A 21,458-nucleotide genomic window follows, 5' to 3' on the forward strand; every position below is an offset into this window, starting at 1 on the left:
CATTGATACAAATGCTAGCACTAACAGTGACCACTCAGAGGGCCTACCGCGAAAAACAAAGCCTTCAGTTGTGTCGATAATCGTACACATGTCTATCTAAATGCGAATAGTGCTTAGTATGACATATAATGTATACCTAAACGTATTTTTAAGTCGATAATAACAAAAACCTACGTAAGCCTTAATTCGGCACAAAAAGGTCAAGGTAGTGAGACTAGTGAGTGACGCTCCACGACGCTCAATATTTCTAATTATTCCGATTAGGAGAAAAATACAAAAAGGGCGTCCTGACATACCTACACTTGCCAAATTAAAGGTGAATAAGCCCCATTGTACCACAGAAAAGCGAAAAAAGTAAAATAAATCGGGCGTATCAGTAGGTATCAAGTCTACATGGCAAGCTGTATGGAAGAAACTTTATCAAAGCATTTGATCCTCACATGAATTAAAACCGTTTAAGAACTTTCTAAAGCTTATTAAATAATAAAAACACAGCTCATTTTAACACCCTTAGCACCTTTTTATCATGAAAATATGTTAATTATTTCGTTTATGACCCCATTGTTTCCTCCAACACAAATTCATTACGGTATTTCCTTCCGTGTCACTCGCCGCCGCACCTTAACTCACGCTATTCGTGAATTCTACTAATTTAATCATGTTGACACGTCATTTGATTCGTTACATAATTTGTTATAGGTCAAAGGTAGGTATATTATTTTTAGCAGGACATTCATTTAGAAAGGAGAAAACTATTTGCAGTAATGTTCACTAACATTGTATGTTAATTTTACACCAAATTACGATACTAGCCAGTAATTAACACTTAGTTATGAGGAGTGTTTTTTTAAGTCTTGCGTTAAAAACAAAAAGCCAAGTAATTGAAATATACTTCGCTTAAAATCGGCCTCGCCGCAGTTTTAGGACGTAAATCTCTAATTGTTATCATATAGTATATTAATAAAAGCGATGAGTAATTTCATTTCTAAAAAAAAACCTAAAAAAATAATCGGTGGAGTCGTAATGTTGCTTAATTTATACATTTGGCAATTTGTTAATTTCAGATTTTCTTTTTAAAGTATAAATGAAAGAGTTATTTTTATCATTTGAATTCGCTCAATATTTGCTCGTGCATTTTTTGTTGCTGTAGGTATTCGTGAATATAGGGAGAACTGGGAGAAGGAATATTTTGAAATAAATGTAGGTATCGTATTTGTTTATTGATCCAACAGTTATAAAGAAAAACAAAAATCTTCTCTGCAATACTCAATACATGTTTGCTTAGTCACATTAAGTAATACGAGCTGTAACTCCAACAATTACAAATTATTATGAAACTACAAAACATGTAGCTATGTCTAAGTCGTCAGAAAAAAATACAACTCATCAGCAGAAAACATTACAAGTAAAAGCAGAAAAATAACTGGCTTATTCAATGATTATTTACATTAAAGCCAATTTTTTCTTTCAGTAAATCAACGTGTTTGCAATCTATCAGTTCACAATCAATACCGGCTTGCAAGACAAGATGGACGACGATTTTAATTGTTGACAAATCAGTGACACCGGCTTTTTAGAGTACAAGAGATTACTCGATCCGCGATATCAAGTCATATTTCCCATGGATCACAAAAAAATGCTCGCAAACTGTCTCAGATAAGACAAAAATATCTCAAACAATGATAATTGATGATCTCTAATTAACACCGTGTTATCCACAATATCCACATGCGCGGGAGCCCTTCGGCCGTGTACGTAACCGACCTTTCGTAACTGGTAACGAAGGAAGAAAAAATGATCTTTGTACGATACTGGTTTCGAATAAAGATCATTTTTTTCTCGTACGTAATCAGTCACCATCTTTCGAAGGTGGTTCGTAACCAGTTACATACTAAGAATTAATTTTCTTAATACGATCCTTCGCCTAGACTAAGTAAGGACTAGATTACATAACGACTATGTGAGCAAAACCAACTTAATTTCATCAGGTCTTGGTTGTAAAATGTCTAATTTTGTAAACCGTCTTAATCGATATATTCCTGAGTTGAAGATTAGACTTAACTAGCTCTTTTGTATGTATAACACCATTTAATATGTCTGTGGGGCATTGCTTAGAAAGGAGAATGGGCAATTTGTCCCATGGATGTATACTGTTGAGACATATCTCATTTGAAAGGGCTTATTAATAGCGTTATTTTATTGTATGACACCAACTTTAGATAACTTGCAGGGACTGAGCTATTTAAAAAAAAGAGTGACACATATAAAATGTTTTTTTACAATATACTTGTTACGTAGCCAGTTGTTAGGTGTTTTATATGAAAGAATATGAGAAATGCTACACTTCTGTATACCAACACCTACGTGTAAGTACGTGCAGGGCTAGAATTAATTGATAAAACATATGCATGAATTGAAAAACTGTTACTATACACTGAAACTTACTTGTATACACAAGCCATATATAATAGCGAAATGGCATTATTATAAGCTATTTTTTAAAAAGTACACTCGGACTGAAATCCTTGCAGGGGCGGAAATAAAACTAGTTTATTAGTTAATTAGTTGTGTTAAATCCGCTTTGATTGTTCTACCTGACACTAGATAGAGCTTTGGTAGCAGACTGGGCAATTTTTACTATTGGTATATATAATTGAGACATATCTTATTTGGTAGGTTTTAATTTTATCTATAATTATTTATATGACACCAAAGACCGAAAGTGTCCAGGGAAGATCCTATTCATAATTTTGATCATGCACTGCGGCGTAAACTGGAACTAAAAATATGTCATTAATGTAGGGTTACTTTTGTAACCATTAACATCACTTTGCGTGCCTGAAATATAATTAAAAATTAAGTTATTATGTTCCGTAAATAATTACTGCTAAATAAATCGCACAAAACTTCTTAAGTGTGTATTTTCAAATCCACTCTAGTACTGACATCTTGCGTGCAATAGAAGAACCGAATGAGCGGCTAATGCTGGATCCATATAGTCGCTTTTAAACGCTCCAAATGTAACCAAAAACTAAGACTTCGCGTATTTATAAGTTCGTTTAATTCCGAACGCACAAGCACCACGAATACCTACCGTAAGTTTCGTTTATTTGCCTCTTTGTTGCTCTTCAAGTGATAAAGAAAAAAAGTGATTCAAGTGATAAAGGAAGATATTAACGGCAAGAAAATGTAATTTAAGTTTCTAGAGTCTGTGCGGAAAGAGAAGAGTCGTGAAATACTGTATGGGATCCATATACATTCTACGACTCTTCTCTTTCCGCACAGTCTATTTCCGTCTTTAGAAAATGGTGTATGTACAAGTGAAACATTTAGATTTTGGGTTTGCATTGCGCGCTACCTAGGGTTTTCGTCCGTTTACTATATAAAGCAGGATAAAATTCACGGACTTTTTTTAGAGGAAGTTAAATATTGACCAAGCCGGTGGTAAGTAGCTGTATTTCGTTCACTCATATATATTTTATTAAATAAAACCTTTTGAATACTTTAAACATCTTTATTTCATGAAAATTGAAAAATAATTCACACCATACTCTACTTTTCTTCACGCACAACTATTAGCAGGACTGAGGACGCGCATAAAGCGATCCTTGGTAATAGGAGTGAATAGGTGCATCCAGAATGCATGGCTGGTGCGCTAATCTTGGACCGTTTGCGAAATGTTCACAGTATGAGCAATGCAACGCTCGGGCGCGGACTCGTGCGACGGATTTTGATTTTACCTACAATCCCCCCCCCCCCGCGCGACGCCCGTTCATGCACCCGCGCTAGCTAGCTACCGCTCTTAACCTTTTGAACGCCAAGAACACCTATAAAGGCGTCGTATAGTTTGTAGCTTTCTAGTAGACCCCGAAGGCTTATCCTATTGTCTATTGTTCAGTAAAACCGCACGTGCTACTTACCTGCAAAAAAGGGTCCTAATTATTCTATTTGGCACCTGAGCGCCGGCTAGTCCAACGCTCAAAAAACCAGTGTAGGTGCGCTCTCCGATAACGCGCCTTTGTTACGCATCTCGACGACACATTTTAGACTGGTTCTGTAGCGTTCGACTCGCCGGCACTCAGTAACCGAAGTACCGACTTTTTATGCAGGTGGTTGTGGCACGTGGCACGAGCGGTTTTTCTTAACAATAGACAATAGGATTAGCCTTCGGGGTCTATTAGAAAGCTACAAACTATAACTAGTCGTGCTCACTACGCCATGAACACATCGAACAGAACATGAACAGTTATAGCGTACGCTGTCAAAGTGTCTCTTTCCAGGATTCTGTAAACAGGAATCCGGCAAGACAAGAATCCGATGAATCGGGAACTAATCAAGCATTCAAAGCGTTACGTGTTAATTTTGTAATGCGTCGCTAACAGGCTGTTCGCGAATCACTCCCGTACTGCACACGCGTTGTACACTGCTTCTTGTTAATAACAGTTTGTGCGACTATTTACCACAATTAACGAAATGCTCGCTGTTGTCGCGCGCGCATAAAGTGCGCGTTCTTGGGCCGCGGATTGGATCACTGGACCCATGTGCCCGGGCGGAGCGGCGAGCGGCATATCAAGGCTGTTCATACAATGGTGGTGCGCAATGCAAGCCCTAAAGCTAGTGCAGTTCAAGCGACGCGCGGCTATCGGCCAGCACGACTTTAGGTGTTCTTGGCGTTCAAAAAGCTAAATTCACCTAATGAGCTATATTAGGTGTAGATGCCGACCCACACGCCGGTCCGATGTGCGAGTGAGGGACATCTTGTATTAGGCACGTGCATAACCCTCAGGCCAATTCGAACGTGCACCTGACATGAAACCTGGTATTAGAATAATATTGGAATCATATCAGTTAGCAGTCATTCGCACGTTCATTTTGCTCAGACTCGTCCGCATATTAAGTCTGTGCGGAAAGAGAAGAGTCGTGGAATGTATTGGGCCCCATAGATAAGATAAGATAAAAGATAGTTTATTCAAGTAGGCATAATTACAATGCGCTTATGAACGTCAAATAAAGCTAGGTAGACCGGCTCCAACCCTACACCTCTGCCCCGAGAAGATTTAAATCCCCCCTCAATTGGAGGAGGGTATCCCAATATGGGACCGGCAACAAACTCGGCGGGACACATCTTTTCAAAAATAATTACATCTTATAATTAACATGCATTACGAGAAAATAAGGGAAAAAATACAATCCACGACTCTTCTCTTTCCGCACAGACTCTATTAGAGCCACCTCAATAAAGTCACCAGAGCGTCGGCGTCTAGTCAACTCTATGGCTGCTGTTTGACGCAACGTTGGCGCAACTGGCGCAGCGACACAATTTTCCATAGCGCTGACTAAACGCCGACGCTCAAAAAACGCTAGTGTGGGGTGGCCCTTAATGCAAGCGAGAGACCAGCGCGAATGACAGCTTAACTGATATGATCATATTATTATAATATCGGTTTGATGTCAAGTGAACGTTCGAATTGGGCTGACCGTCTCACTCGCACACCTGGGCACCGTGGGGATCGGTTAGTTTCCAATTTACCAAATTACCAATTTACCACTTTATCAAATGTCACTAATAAAAGTGTTCGATATGATGATGACTCCAAAAATGTAGTTATTTTACATATAGTTATGTACAAGCCTATAAGATTTGAGATGTTCCCTCGATTCCTCATGGAACCCATCGTCAAAACTGGACCTTGACGCAAATGTAACTTACGGACCTTACTTATTTAATAAAAAAGGCAAATTGCGTGCTCTAAAGAGTTCCGTTCTAGTCAACATCAGCAGTTCCACTTCATCAAATGTCGCTTTTTATGTTGATGAATAAGCCAAAAAATATTACATATATATAGTTATCCATGCCGTAATCGGCAACGGCGACCCTAGCTAATTACGAGCGTGAGCTCTGATATGGCTGGCAAAGCCGAACTTACTTTTAAAAACTCTATCGCAGGTGGGGCAGTAAAGTTGACCAGAATTATTATTACATATAATGTATTATCTACATGCATAGGCATATAAAATTTGACGAGTTGTCTACATGAAACCCATCATCAGAACTTTACTTCGACACAAATGTTTAAAATCCCTGTATTATATATATTATGTTAATTAAATTAGTACTACATACAACCTTACATGTAGGTATGATCAGTTTTTCAGGAGGCCATACACTGTCCCGTCCTCCTTCCTATTACGGACAGGAGGCTGTGGTGGCTCGTCGTACGAAGCGTAGTGCTTGGGGAGCGTCCGCGAACATACTCGTATATACCAGACGGACAGCTACAGTGCCGCGGCTGCCGCTACAACACACTGAAAATGTCATTATACTGGACTCGCAGAGCATTTAGCAATCGTGGAGAGTACTTGTTTAGTACATATTGGCTGTATGCAGCGATGTAAAGTAGGTACCTACATTACACTACTCTTAGAAACAACAAAGAGATTCAGATTGGTCTGTACATCAGCTGAACCTAAGCGCTATTATATTTATTGGGTCTTATCGCTACCGCTCTGTGTTCCCTCTCGATGTCCGCAGAGGTCGTCGGTAACTAAATGCTCTACAATCGCCGTTGTCCTCCAAAACGGCTCAAAACTGCATAAACCGCTCCGATCTTCCGCTCGCGCCGCTCTGGTTGAGCGACTCGATCAAAATGTTAGTATAGACTATTCTGAAAGGAATAGCAATAAATACATTCAGGTCCCGTAGACTTAGACGAAAAAGCAGACGTATTACTTTCTTACTCATTCAACGAATATAATACCATCTCTTTAGCCGTTCAGGCAAAGAAAATTCGAAGGACTACGTTGCTGAATATATAAATTATCACACTAATTATTAACAATGACGATATTTTATGTGATCCCTGCAAGCGTCAACTTGACAACACATTATTTTTTTTAGACAACACATTAGTACCATTAGTACCTAATCCATTGACAATCTGTCATCTAGGTATCTATACTTTTTAAAATGATGGGGTGAGACTGACGAATTTACCGCTCTACATATTATTATTTTATTGGCTGTTAGCGACATCTAGCGTTGAGTAGTAAAGTTATGGAGTAATTAACTACAATTAATTATCTCATTTAATGAATTTAATTCGATTCCTGCAAGCGTTTGACCGCAGCGACATTATTCGAAAAATAGCTTATACAAATACTTTTCGCATGATATACATGGCTGGTGTATACACGCTAATTCTGCTGTATAGCAAACAATTTTTAGTTTGAGGATTTTTATAAACTGTTAATTCTAAACCTTTAAATACTTTAGCGTTGGAGTTAGCACAAAAAACATAAACCATTTCTCATATTCTTTCTAATGAAATACGCTCTTACTTGTTATATCACGCGTATTATGTAAAATAACTGTTTATGTGAGCAACTTATTTTTTTTTATAGCTCGGTCCCTGCAAGGTGTCTAAGGTTGGAGCCATACAATAAAATAATACTATGATTAAGAGCTTTAAAACCACATATGTCTCAACAGTATACATCCATGGGACACTCCCCATACAAAATTGCCCATTCTCCTTTTACGTTTTAATTAGGTACATATTATAACACATGTAATTTTTTTCATTTCCTTACCTTTAGTTTAAAGTTATACTTGTAGACTACTATTTTGATGCTGATTGTACCATTAATTATTCCATCGCCGATTTTCAATATAAATATATACCTAAAAGAAGAAACTGACTGACATATGAACGCACAGCCCAAACCGCTAGTTCTAGAGATTCCAAATTTGGCACGTAGGTTCCTTATAAGGTCTAGGGGTGCACTAAGAAAGGATGTTTCAAAATTCACCCCATAAGGGGGTAAAATGGAGGTTCAAAGTTTGTTTGGGGAAAACCTCATTTTTTAGTAGTCTTAGTACGCCGGCGAAGCCGCGGGAAAAAGCTAGTTAATTACAAAGAAAGGCTTAATAGATCTATATTATCATTTAATTATAATTTGGTGCACCTAGTACACTAGCAACTGTATAATGAATTAAAATAATTGCTTGGCGCATAATGTAATGATCCGTTTAAGGGCATAATTTAGTATCGTATTCCCGATTTAGGATCAACTCGTCACACCAAAATTTTGTTCTAACCGGTCATACTGCAGAAAGCAATAATATTTGTTTCAACCCGTCACAAGTAAATTTAGTTCTATTAAGTCACATACTAATTTTGTAGCTATTGGTCACACTGAAAATCTGTTCCTATTCGTCATCCCGTCAATAAGTTCTAACTGGTCACAAGGAGGATACAGAATATAGAGTCTTCTTTTGAAACTCATTCATGGATATAACAGTTAGTCTAGTCTATAACAGTAAGGAGTTTGAAGAGGTTTCATATCAGTATGTTACCTACGCTCAATGATGATTAAAACATTTTGAGATTTTTGACTCAGTTACGTATGAGGAATAGATAGTCTTTTTTCGTAATTTCAAATAGAAAATTTCTTCTCTCGTAACTATGGTTACGTACGAAGAAAAAATAATCTTTATTCGAAACCAGTATCGTACAAAGATAATTTTTTCTTCCTTCGTTACCAGTTACGAAAGGTCGGTTACGTACACGGCCGAAGGGCGCGGGAGTGGCAAGAAGTAACAAATTAGGCGGCAGTAGCGTCTTAGCGCGCGCCTCGCGCTTGCGTCCCGCGATCTAACGCTCGATCCGATAGCGAAATCGCGATTTTAGATCGCGCGATATGCTAATTGAGTTGGTCGATTAGTGTAGTGTTTTTGAATAGTTGAAATACCGATTTAGGGACTGTGTTTTTGTTGTGTTTGTTATTATTAAGATCGATGATCGGTTGAACCTAATTCGGGAATGTGTTTTGGTGATCGATTGTTAAAAGTGATGTGGTTTAGTGTTTGTGTTAGTGACTTGAGAATGGTTATTTACGTAGTTTAAGTAAGTTGGACTTAATTTTTTTAGTTTTTAATTAATTAAAGTAATTTTAGGATGGCCCAAAAACGTTGACAAACACATTCTTGGAATATTTTTCAATTAAGGACACGTCTTTTACACATTATGGACCACGGTCCGATGAATATTTCAATTTCAATTAAATTTTAAACTACAATCGTTTCATATCGTCCGTGCTAAAACAAAACGTATTATTCTCTTATTTTACCTTTAATACACAAATGTAAACGTTTGTTAAAATCATCAACAATATGACGCAGTCAAAGAAAATTACAATGTATTTTTGGGCCATTTTGTAGATTTTGATTAAATTTCCCATCTGGGTTATTAGGATTTACTTATTTACAGTGTCAACAAAACATATCACGGATCTATTCATAACAAATTTAACAAAACTAAATTAGTATAAACCGTATCCGCTTTTATTTCACCCACGTAGTTAAAAGTTTGACCCACCCTTTTGTAATTAGCCATATACTCCCGTTTGTTGTAGTAGGTATACGGGACCGAAGTGGGTCAAGGGTTCCATCACCCAATTTCATTTCGTTATTTTATAATGCGCTCGCGTTACACAAATATCTTATGGTGCAAAGACTAAACTATGGTTAGAACTTCTAACTTAGAAGGTACAAATGGGCATACTTTTTTTCGAAAATCCATCAAGTTTTGGGTTATTTCTACTCCGAATCACGAGGACTATCGATTTAACAAGAAAAAAATGGGTTTAATAATAAATGTCAGTTTTGTAACGCATTTTCACATACATTTTGTATGGGCCGTTACAAAAAAGACACCCAAAATTTGTATGAAAAACTGGTACCATTTTTTTCTGAAAACCGCCATCTAAAGGATCGGACTGTTGGTGGACAGTAATCAGCCATTTATTGTTTTCACTCTGAATGGGTTCAAAAAGTGGCTCATTAGCTTGCTAACTGTTGCTACACTACAGTAGACAGTGATTGTAGTCTAGTAGATATTTGCCATTTTTAAAATTGCCACGCTTTCGAACTTACCCCAATGCGCACCTTACGTTATTTTGCGCGTTATTTTACGCGCATATATACGTGAAAAATGTTTACATGACCTTCATGCCTTTCATGCGCCATGAAACTTAACATTAACGTATAGTTATGGTGGGAAACCAACGTTACAATACGTAGAAAGTTGGCAAGGGAAAGCATGGGAAGAAAATAAAGAAAATATTCGTATAACAATATCAGCAGTGTCATATAAAATAAATAAATAAATAAATATAAATATTATAGGACATTTTTACACAAATCGACTAAGCCCCACAGTAAGCTCAAGAAGGCTTGTGTTGTGGGTACTCAGACAACGATAGATATAATATACAAATACTTAAATACATAGAAAACAACCATGACTCAGGAACAAATATCTGTGCTCATCACACAAATAAATGCCCTTACTGGGATTCGAACCCAGGATCGCGGCTTCACAGGCAGGGTCACTACCCACTAGGCCAGCCAGACCAGTCGCCGATTTCTTTGACATTGTTGCTACCTAGTTGCTTCAGCTATAAATATAAAGGCCAGCTATTTTCAGGAAGCCAACTCACACAGCAACAAAAATGATTGTGAAAAACAACATATTTCACAATTATTTCCCGTTCTGTCTATCTTCTTATTCTTTGACAGCGCTAAACGTCCAGAATCCACGGAAATAGCATCAGATGAACTGACGTTTGGCCACCAGCCAGTTTACAAATACTTTCTCGTTTTGCAAGAACGAACAATGACCCACTGTGCGCTTTTATTACTACATTCGTAAGGGCTATTTTTAATCGGCAAATAACTGGGTGCCTAGCCAAGGTAACATATTTGTGTGACAGTGACAGTTTGCTACGGAGCGTAAACGATTGGCATGTTTGAATAATTTTACGGTTTAGACTCACTTGTTTTAAGTCACTCGCGCGACATGTTTCGGAGAGCCTAGGTCTCCTTTTTCAAGCACTAACAGTGCGAGCAGCGATACACGGCCGTCGTGAGTTTAAACCGTATAATGTTAGTATGTCTCGCAACAGTTTAAATTCGATGTTTGGCATGTTGGCTACGCTACGTTAGAAGGGAGTTTTGCCAACATTTTCTTTCAACGGGTTGACTAAACGGACGGATTGTTTGGTTCAATTTCTCAATGAGTTGAGATGATGAATGGGTCGTGTCTTACAACTGTTTTTTCTAGGATTATCCTCCAAATGACAGTCTATGGCAGTCAGAATAAAATTATACTAGACAAACATTTCCAAAAGCCATCCAGACACTTTTTAACTGTTGTAACTCGCTTTTTTCCTATATATAGAAATTACTTTTTCGATGAAAACAATGCTGTGGCAAGAAGTGAGATATAAGATTGGAGAAAAAAAGAACTTGATCTGAAATTTGGAATCCTAGATAGTAGTATCTCTACATTCCTAAAAAATCTAGGTCTAAATGCGGAACCCTACGTCTATTTTAAAATCCATTACCTATTAGTTGGCCAACGCAGTCAATCAAGAGTCCGTCTAAGCTAACTTCGCACCGATTTGAACAGAACAAAGTGAGGTGGTGTCAATATAAACGTAATATTTTCATAGAAATTTGTTATTGATGATGACATTTCCATAGGTACTTTGTCAATGGCTGCCTGGGTCAAATGGCGGGAGATGACTGGGGTTATTTGTGACCCCAAAATGCCGATTAAATTGAAGGGACAGGTCTATAAGACCATCATTAGACCTGCCCTTCTGTACGGCAGCGAGACTTGGCCTTTATTAGAGCGGCACAAGCAGGAACTGCGTGTCACGGAAATGAAGATGCTGCGGTGGATGTGCGGAGTTTCACGCAAGGATCGCGTCCGAAACGCCCACATCCGGGGTAGTCTTGGCGTCCGTGACATCGCTGATAAACTGCAAGAGTGCCGCCTTCGTTGGTATGGCCACGTCTCGCGCAGACCGGCAAGTTACGTGGGTAACAAATGCCTGGCCATGCCGCCTCCTCCCGGTACGGGAAGAAAAGGCCGGCCCAGGAAGCGATGGCTTGATGTCGTTAAGGAGGACATGCGTGGCAACGGACTCACCACCAGGGACGCCGAAGATCGGGCAAAGTGGACACGAAGGAGTCGGAAGGCGGACCCCGGGTCCTCGCGCCCCGCGCGGGGGCACAGCTGGGATTGACGCCAGGATGATGATGATGATGATGATTTTCATAGGTACTTTGTCTTTGCAAATGCTATGCTGAGTTAGTTTGGTCCGACTTTAAGGGCCACTTGCACCATTCACTAACCCGGGGTTAACCGGTTAAGCCTCGAGTTACCATGGTTACCAGTACAAAGTCCATATTCTTTCGCAACGCACATACATTAAACTGACAGACTTACAAATTAAATCTTTCAAAACAACAATTAGCCGATTTCCGTTTACTGTAATTGCAGGCGTTTTACACATCACACTATTAGGTTACTTTACGTTGCAACACCACACACACATGTTTTGAAGCAGATGCGAAGTTATAACTACAGAAAACTCTTATTTAACGCACCTTTTAACCCAAAATTGAACTTTACACGTACGGCATAAGGTAGTTTTTGGTAGGACACGTTGGATAGAAACGAGCTTGCGTAAGTAGCTGTGGGTGTTTGTCTGAAATCTTCCTGAAATATGTCGGGCAGTGGGACGCAATTGTTTACATTCTCAAATTTTGACACATTTCAACACCTTACTTAATATAGGGTAGGTAGTTACAGTCCAGAATGTTAGGCAACGCTACTCTACCTATTATCATATAGAAAAAATACATAGATTGCTCACTCCATACATCAGTTTTAGTACCGAAAAGACTATTAGCATCTAGCATCGAGTAGCGGAACTATCAGTACTGCTACATCTATTGTCAAGTAGCAGTACTGATAGTTCCGCTACTCGATGCTAGATGTAGACTCTGAAATTAATAGTCTAACTGACGTATGGAGTGAGCACTCTTGTCTTACTATATTTCTCTATGCTATTATATACCTACCTATGTCTACTTTTATGAAATTGTGATTTGTCTCTGTTCACTTTGGGTGTTTCAGTCAATTCTGACTTGCAACATTTTGATGCCCTAAGCATTTTTAGTTAGAAGTTAGTCTAGAACATAATGTTTCCTCCTCTCAGGAGTCATACATGACATTCAATTAATTTTCTGTTAGTTTTATGCTCCCTTAAATGTACCCAAAGCAGCTTGTTACTTTACAATTTACATATTGGTTAATCAAATACAAATTATTTATTCGCCAGAATACAGTGAGTATGTAGATGGTGACATAAAATTAGAAGTATAGTGTACTCTACTCACAATTGAGCATGCAAAAATTGTAATATTCTATCATGTCATACAAATAAAATAACTAAAATAACAATTATTAAAACTACAATAAAATACATTACAAATCATCAAGTCAAACAAGCTGGATAAATTATTCTGAGACCTTTAAAATGACAATAAGTCATACTCGTATTCCTCATTGTTCATGTTCGGGAAGTCACTTATGGAGTAATAGTATTTTATGCAACCGTTGTTTAAGAGGGGTCAAAAAAGGCGAGTGGCGTGAGTAACAATTTGAGGCGAAGCCGAAAATTGTTAATAAAGACGCCACGAGTATTTTTTGACTCAGTTAAACAACGTTGCATACAATACTTTTTCTACGACCAAGCACTTACTTTGAAAAAAAAATTGTAAAAATTTACAATTAAAAATTTGTTAAATAACAAATATTTTTCATTCAACAAAAATAATACCTACTTTAAACAAGTGGAATCATATAGGACATATATGTAGGTAAACAAACCAAACCCGGCCACCGCGCCCCGCGCCCCGCGGCCGGTTGGTCAGCGACACCTTCTTGTAACTCATGAGGCCCTGGTACTTGCTCTTAAAGTCCGTCAACCAAATCTTGTCAGTAGTAAAAGGCGGCAAATTTGAAAAATCGCGGGTTAGCAACACTGTGTTCAAATAATTCCAAAACGCGTGTCATCTGTGTTCTATCTGTGGAATGTGGATCGTGAATGACAGCCGTCACCTTATTTGTTTTCATTTGGTTTTCATTCTGAATCGTTTCTGTTTCAAGAGATATTTCTGCTGTCACCATTAAATACCAATACATTAAATAAGAATAAACAAAGCTAAGGGGCCTACAATGTACAATCATGCTCGTTGATGGTAAACATTACTAAAAATTGAGGTTATGACAAGTATTGGAAGAACTCTTTCGAACTTTTAAGATTATGTTCAGTTTTTTTGTTTTAGGGTTAAAAGGCATAAATAAAATTAAAACGTATGCCTAAATCTATCCAACAAGACCATCAATTGTGTCCTGAAAACCGTCCATAGGCCCACATGTCTAATATTTTCAGCAATCAGTTGTGACTATTTACAAAGGTAAACCTTTTAAACAGTATTAAGAGCCTTGATTATATCGCCGTTCTTTCGCAATATCTACCTAATCCATACATGTTTGTTGCAGGATTAAATCTTGCCCAATATAAGGCGTTCGTAGTAGGTAGTATCTTTTCAGACAATACTTACCTATGGCGGTTTATGTACGTGTACAACGCAACCAAGTCGAAAAGTGACCCTTATCTTATTTACCTTTAAATTAAATAAACACCCAAATATCAGTTGTTTTATTTTATTTTAGTAAACTTAGAAGACATAGATAGGGAACAAAGAGAATATAAGCACTACGAATTACGGATTTATTAGGGAGTTGTTTTTGATATCTTCAAATTTGTTCATCATTTTGATTAACATTGTTTTAACATCGCTTTTAAATTGTCCGTCCATGTTTCAATTTTTTCAATAAACCGCGAGTGACAATTTGAATTGACGTACGCAGGGCGCGCTCAGCGAAAAAAAAAACTGTTGGTTCGATGTACATTGCTGCTTTTCTTAGCGCAATACTGCTCTTTGAGTGTTGCCCTACTTTAGTTTGCTTTACATTGCTACTGACAAGATTTGGTTGACGGACTATAGTTAAATTACTATTTTGGATAGTTTTTTTCTCGATTTTGGCCACAGTAGCCTATGGAGACTAACAAGCAACGCTAAGCGGTGTTCGTAGTCTATGGATCTTGCTATATTACGGGTGTCACATGCGCGTTTCTGACTTCTGAAGCAATTTTATTGTTTCTACTATAGAACCTAATGAATATTTTGTAAATTGGCAGCAATGCACTTAGTACTCATCTGTCAGATATGACAATTAAAATTAGGTTGGCAACAATGTATTTCATACAATATTTTTTAAGTGGTGATTACACGAAGTATCGTAAAAGTACCAAAAAGATACTGCGTGTATGCACAAATACTTTTTTGGGGAATAGACTAAAGACTTGTCTTGACAACTATAACATAGGGGTTTAAAGGTGTGTGTACGACCTTTTAAATGGCAAATAAAAGTACGGGAGTAGAAAAAAATATTTATTCAATCCATAGTTTAACGTTCACATGTTGCTGTAATACGTATTACCAAACTATTACGAATATTATAATTGCATTCGGATACTCGTAACATTACATTGTTTGATTGTTATACTCTTTGCGGTATATGCACTTCATAAACAATCCAGTGACTCAACATAAGTCACTTTATCCTCATTGAATGCGTATGCCAGTCATTTAAAACCTCCCGCTTATCGTAATAAATCCGATTCATCATACTTAATTAGCCTAAACGATTTTAATGGCTACTTGGCGCCAGTCAAATAAATTAAAAAGTTATATGTACTTTAACTACTCATGCCATTCCAACTTTTCATAGTGCACATTAAACATTATTCCCATATTGTGATATGGGCGTATCTAATTTGAAACTTCGCGTAGTTACAACATTTTCATTGTAAGGATCAGTGCAGTTGATTTATATCTGATACTTAGTTCCCTTTGATGTGCTTTGTTCTTAATGTAGTTCGAAGAATGCACGTTGGTAAAAGGGTTTTCTTGAAAATTTGGAAATTAGCCGTGTAAGATACATTTGAGAACGAAAAACTCGTAGGATTCCGGGAGCATTTAAGATTAGAATTTAAAGACAGATTACGATCAATAGCTCTTAGACCGAAGCGATTCGCGAGCGATAAATATGCCTTTTTGGTACAGTCACCTGCAATAATATTTTACTCTTCGACGGCCGCAAAAATATGTGACACGCTCTTATGACTCTACAAATGAGATCGTGTCAGGTACTTTTGCGGCCTTCGGTGTGTAACGTATTATTGCAGGTGACTGTACTCAAGTACTGGCCGTTGTACAGTTTCCTTCTAACTGCAAAGTGCGGTGTCACAGTGCCATTATCTCTACAAATCGGCTCAGGCCTGATAGGCTGCTTTAATGCAGCCCATTCAGTGACCGGCTGTCGCCAATCTACGCCTCATCCGCGCTTCTCTATTGGATTACTTGTCCACTTTGCTTGGTTGTGGTCTAAACTACAGGCGGACGCAACGACACTCTCCTCTTCCTTTACCCAAGTCGGAATTTACCCCAACGCGTATTTGCTGCACAGATGATCAAGCGCACTTAGCCCGTAGGGTTGACGAAGTTTTTGATTGAGACATTATTTGAAAACAAGTCTATCTCACTGACGATGATCTAAATCGACAGAGTCCATAAGATTTGCCCTTGGCTTTAAATTTTATCAATTGCATTTTAAGTAAACTCGATCAATTAAATCACGTACCGCTCCTACGTCGTCATCAGTCAGTAACAGTACGCTTGTCCACTACTGATACATACTACATTTATATAATTAGTATTTACCTTACCCACCTTTTATCACAATTATTTTTATAGACTTATTGGGCGTCAGCTTTCTGCTGATTAGCATAAATTATAAACAAATGACTAAATCACAGAGCCCACGTGTCTTCAGAGAGTAGGTACTTTCTTTACGTAGGTACTTCTAATTTTAGAATTAAGACATAGGTATTTAATTCCCCCTAGAAATACAATCTAAAGCAATAAAAACAGGTGATTTTCTAAAGAAATCTCCATTTCACTTACATTCCTCTTGTGTGTGAAGTTTCTAGCTACTTGTAAGTTGTAACTTTGCACCACCGGCTACCACCGTCGCTGTATTCAAATGCCCTGTTCAATTGCGGTTTAGAAACGACAACGAGCTTCAGGAATAGGCATTCCCGTTCTTTCCACCATAATAAATAATAATAAATATTATAGGACATTCTTACACAGATTTACTAAATCCCACAGTAAGCTCAAGAAGGCTTCTGTTGTGGGTACTCAGACAACGATAGATATAATATACAAATGCATAAATATATAGAAAACTGTGCGCGCTGTGCGCATCACACAAATAAATGCCCTTACCGGGATTCGAACGCAGGACCGCGGCTTCACAGGATCACAGGTAGGGGCACTACCCACTAGGCAAGGACCAATCGCCACCACATAATTTGATAAGCTCGGGCGATGACACGGCGTCGTGTTCTTAATTGAAGTGAAGGCTAAGTTTAAATATATTTAGGTCTAAATAAAGACGCAGACTAATTTCTTTCATTGTGCCAATTATGCGCAATGGGTAGGTTTTATTTAGACTTTAGACTATCGGTTAGCAACGTTGGACATTCAGAATTTTAACTTTCACATGTTGCAAATGAAATTTGCGAACAATTTTAATATCTTGCCTTATTTACTCTGATCGAATCTGGTCCCATAGTTTATAGAGTTAGACCAAGAAAATTCTGCAGCGATTTTAATAGCCCACGCAGTGCAAGTGTTATTTACACGTCATAAATTCATAGAAGTTTGACGTTTAAAATGACACTTTAACTGCGTGGGCTATCAAAATTGCTGCAGACTTTTCTTGGTCTGACTCTATTACCCCTTTGGAATAAGTACTTGTATAAATGACAATGACAGAACAATAAGTCTATTGCTATTTTGCGTGACTTGCTTATTGACAGCTAAAGCTAGACGCACTAGTTAATGTAAACAACTTTCATACTACAGCTAGAGAACTGTCACGTTTATCGTACAAGTATACGTTGAAAAATACCTACAAAACGTTTATTTAGTTTAATACTATGTTTTTCTTGTTCACAGCCCACGCCGCCTAAGAAACCTCCCCGAAGAAATCTCTCAGTATCCCCCACTCACGCCAACTCCCCCTCCTCCGGGTACAGCTACGAGCTGCGGACCCATGCGAGGAGTCAGGACGACTTGGACGAGATACAGGTATACTACACACTCTACCCTTCACACAGGGCTCGTCTATGAAACCCTGAAGAAATCTCTGAGTTTCCCCCACTCATGCTAACTCCCCCTCTGGGTACAGCTACGAGCTGCGGACCCATGCGAGGAGTCAGGACGACTTGGACGAGATACAGGTATGCTACACACTCTACCCTTCACACAGGGCTCGTCTAAGGAACCCTGGAGAAATCTCTCAGTATCCCCCGCTCACGCCAACTCCCCCTCCTCCGGGTACAGTTACGAGCTGCGGATCCATGCGAGGAGTCAGGACGACTTGGACGAGATACAGGTATACCTTAAACTATAAATACACATTACACACACATACACTGCTTATAGTGCTGATACACTATTACAGGAGTATTCAAACTACTCCGCCGGGTCTGGCCCACCCTACGTGTCCGCAGAAAAGCGGGAGTCAAAGGCCAACTCACCGATTCTGGCAAGCGACAGAACGTGGAAATAGTATTTCCTTTCGCAGCATTTTGTCGCTGCAAACAGCCGCGGCCTTGAAAACATGAAAATATGTAATTTTCATAAAAACACGAACCTCTTTTGTTACAGGGTGCTAAACATTACCTCAAACACGGTCGATCCGTCGACCAATACGTTGACGGTAAACTATCCTACCCCGAGTTCGAGGAAAACCACAACTCCCCCCGCGTGGCCCCCGTACCCAACCCCCGCCCGAGCCTCAAGAACCGCTCACAGCCCGTCGCCATCACTGCTATGTACGAAAACGTCGTCATAAAAGAACAGAACCCTAGAAGAAAACTTAGAAGAAGTTTCGGAGCACAGAACGAAAACGATAGAATGGAGGACAGAGTCAGAAAGTACTCCAACCAAGACAGGTCTTCATTAGAGAGTCTTTTAGACGACCAATCGATTAATAGTCCAAGCGACTGTGAACGGTATTACGAGGGGCCGAGGGTGGATATTCCGCTGTCGCCCACACATTACGAGCAGCCCCCTACGCCTGAACACCCCCCACCCTCAGCGAGGCAGGCGGAAAACAGCATACACGAAAGGATCAGGCCCTTAAGCCAGGTTAGTCCTGATTGCACGTAGTTTTCACACCACTTATATTTGTGTACCTATTTTTTTCTGTTTATGTTTATGTCGTAGTAGGTTTAGAACTAGTATTCATGTTGCACAAACTTTGTAAAAATACTTAGCAGGAAAAGTGAACGGTACAAAAAATAAGGCGCTCGAATCTTTCCACAATTTTACGGTTACTTTGCTGACATTAAAATTATTCAGTGTTGGGAATCTTATTTTGTACTTTTTTAAGACAATATCTGTAACTTAAATAAATAAACCTATTGCATGATGAATAAGCATGATCTTTTAACAGATTTTTAATTTTTCATTTCCGATATTTCGTTCTCTTTAGAACGATGCATCGAAAATGTTTGATAGAAAATTACAAATATTTTTCAAACATTTCAGCTTATTATGGAGGTTGTAGAAGAAATAAGAATTAGAAAAAAATCTCAGGCAGACGAGTTAGGAAGTAGATGACATGATTTTAAAACCCAGTTCAGGCATTTAAAATAGATTTTCGGTATTTTGCAATACCTAGTCCTTCCATAATTCTGGTGCTTTTGTATCAGGTGCTTTTTATAGTTTTTATTAATTATAACTATTGTTTGATGTTAAATGGAAAAGTATTTCTTAGGTGCTATATTATTTAGGATTAATTATGATATTAAGTTTAAAATGTGAAACATGTCAGAATCTATATGTAATCTATAGTTTTGTGCTTATGTTGAAGATTTTTTATATTGTATAAGGAAATAATTTTTAATGATAATTAACTACTTAGGTACTACAATATCTATTTATATTCGTTATGCCTTTGGTTTAACAATTGTGATGTTCTAGAAATTAAAAAAAATATAAATATTTTTATGATTCGACAATTTTATGAATGAGTTCCATATGAAATAATTTTAAATAAATTTGCATATATTTCATTAATTTCGACATTCATAACGAATTTTATTATAAGATTTTCTAAGTACCTACATGACAGTATATTGAATATTGATAGTCTTAAAACGCATATATTCCTATATTTATGTAAATTCGAATTTAAAACGTGCCTTATTCGAGTAATAAAAGAGGTTTTACTTATTCGTGATTAAAAACAGACTGAACTAAAAGTAGTACATACCTACTAACAAAAAAATCATAGGGTAAACGTGACAATATCTGTTATAAAATAAATATCTTTCCAATTAAAATTGGAACAGCGGGTTTTTTTTAAGGCGGTTTGTTTCAACCAATCATTTCATAGCATTAGAAATGTAGTTCTACATCCACTGATTTTAACACACACGTAAGGTACCCTAACGTAAGAATAACAACTCATTTAGTGCTTATACCTGTTCATATTAAACTAGAAAGAAAATTCGGGGCACATTAATGCATTAGAAGGCGTAAACGTCCCGGATTGGCCTACGTTGGCCTTTACGTATTTTAGATTTTTAGTAGCGTATTTTAGCTTATTAGTACGTATTCGTTGTAACAACTACTGATGTCCCGTCAGAAACTCCAAATTTCCATTTCCAAAATGATTGTTTATTTGGTTTGTTTACAAATTATCCTGAACTTTCAAAGAACTTTTTAGAAACTTTCCGCGCATCTGTAGCACACCCTTTTTATTAAAATGGTTATCAAGTGAGTCGTTTACCCTGAATTAAACTATGTCCTATTTTATTGTTCAATTTGTTAATTTAAAGCTTGGTCATGTATTATTTTTGTTAAGTTGCGATTTTAATAAATTACTTAGTCATTTATTTTTTGTTTTATTTTATTATGTTCGCTGAAATCTTCATTCCTACTCACGAAGAAAGCTTTGAACCTGTAAGTATTGTCAGTATTTTTTTAATTATAGCAAATAAGAACTAGTTCAAGTTCCCAACAACAACAACAGCGATTATGAAACTGGGGAAAAAGGGATAACATAGGATTTTTTCTTTTTTAACTAGGTAATTAATGAAACCAGTTGAAAGCTTGACCTTAATAATCTTAATATTTTGGTACTCCCATTTAAAGATTGTAAAAAGTAGGTATAGTGCTGTCAACCGCATTCATACGTATAATAGGGATATGGGAAGGGAGTTTTATAACAAAATCCACTTAAATTGGACTCAAATAAAATGGAAATAATAAAAAAACACAAGACCTCAAAGTTTTTTTACTTCCAAGACGTAATTAATGGACCATTCGATTCCTTAGATGATTTATAGTAAAAATAGATATTAATATATACCTAAACGCAATATTTTACCGT

The 21,458-nt window shown here is 37.6% G+C and overlaps 1 protein-coding gene across 3 annotated transcripts in view; it reads left to right on the forward strand.

The window, feature by feature from the left end:
• Positions 1-21,458, forward strand: part of LOC134654614 (uncharacterized) — a 158,574-nt gene that overhangs the window by 47,597 nt on the left and 89,519 nt on the right. For all 3 annotated transcript variants that reach the window (XM_063510076.1, XM_063510077.1, XM_063510078.1), the window contains 2 exons: positions 18,011-18,142; positions 18,725-19,207. In XM_063510076.1, coding sequence (XP_063366146.1) covers positions 18,011-18,142; positions 18,725-19,207 — 615 coding nt within the window. The remainder of the gene's footprint in view (positions 1-18,010; positions 18,143-18,724; positions 19,208-21,458) is intronic.

This window comes from Cydia amplana, chromosome 15 (assembly GCF_948474715.1).
Source record: "Cydia amplana chromosome 15, ilCydAmpl1.1, whole genome shotgun sequence".
In the NCBI taxonomy this organism is placed as follows: Eukaryota; Metazoa; Arthropoda; class Insecta; order Lepidoptera; family Tortricidae; genus Cydia; species Cydia amplana.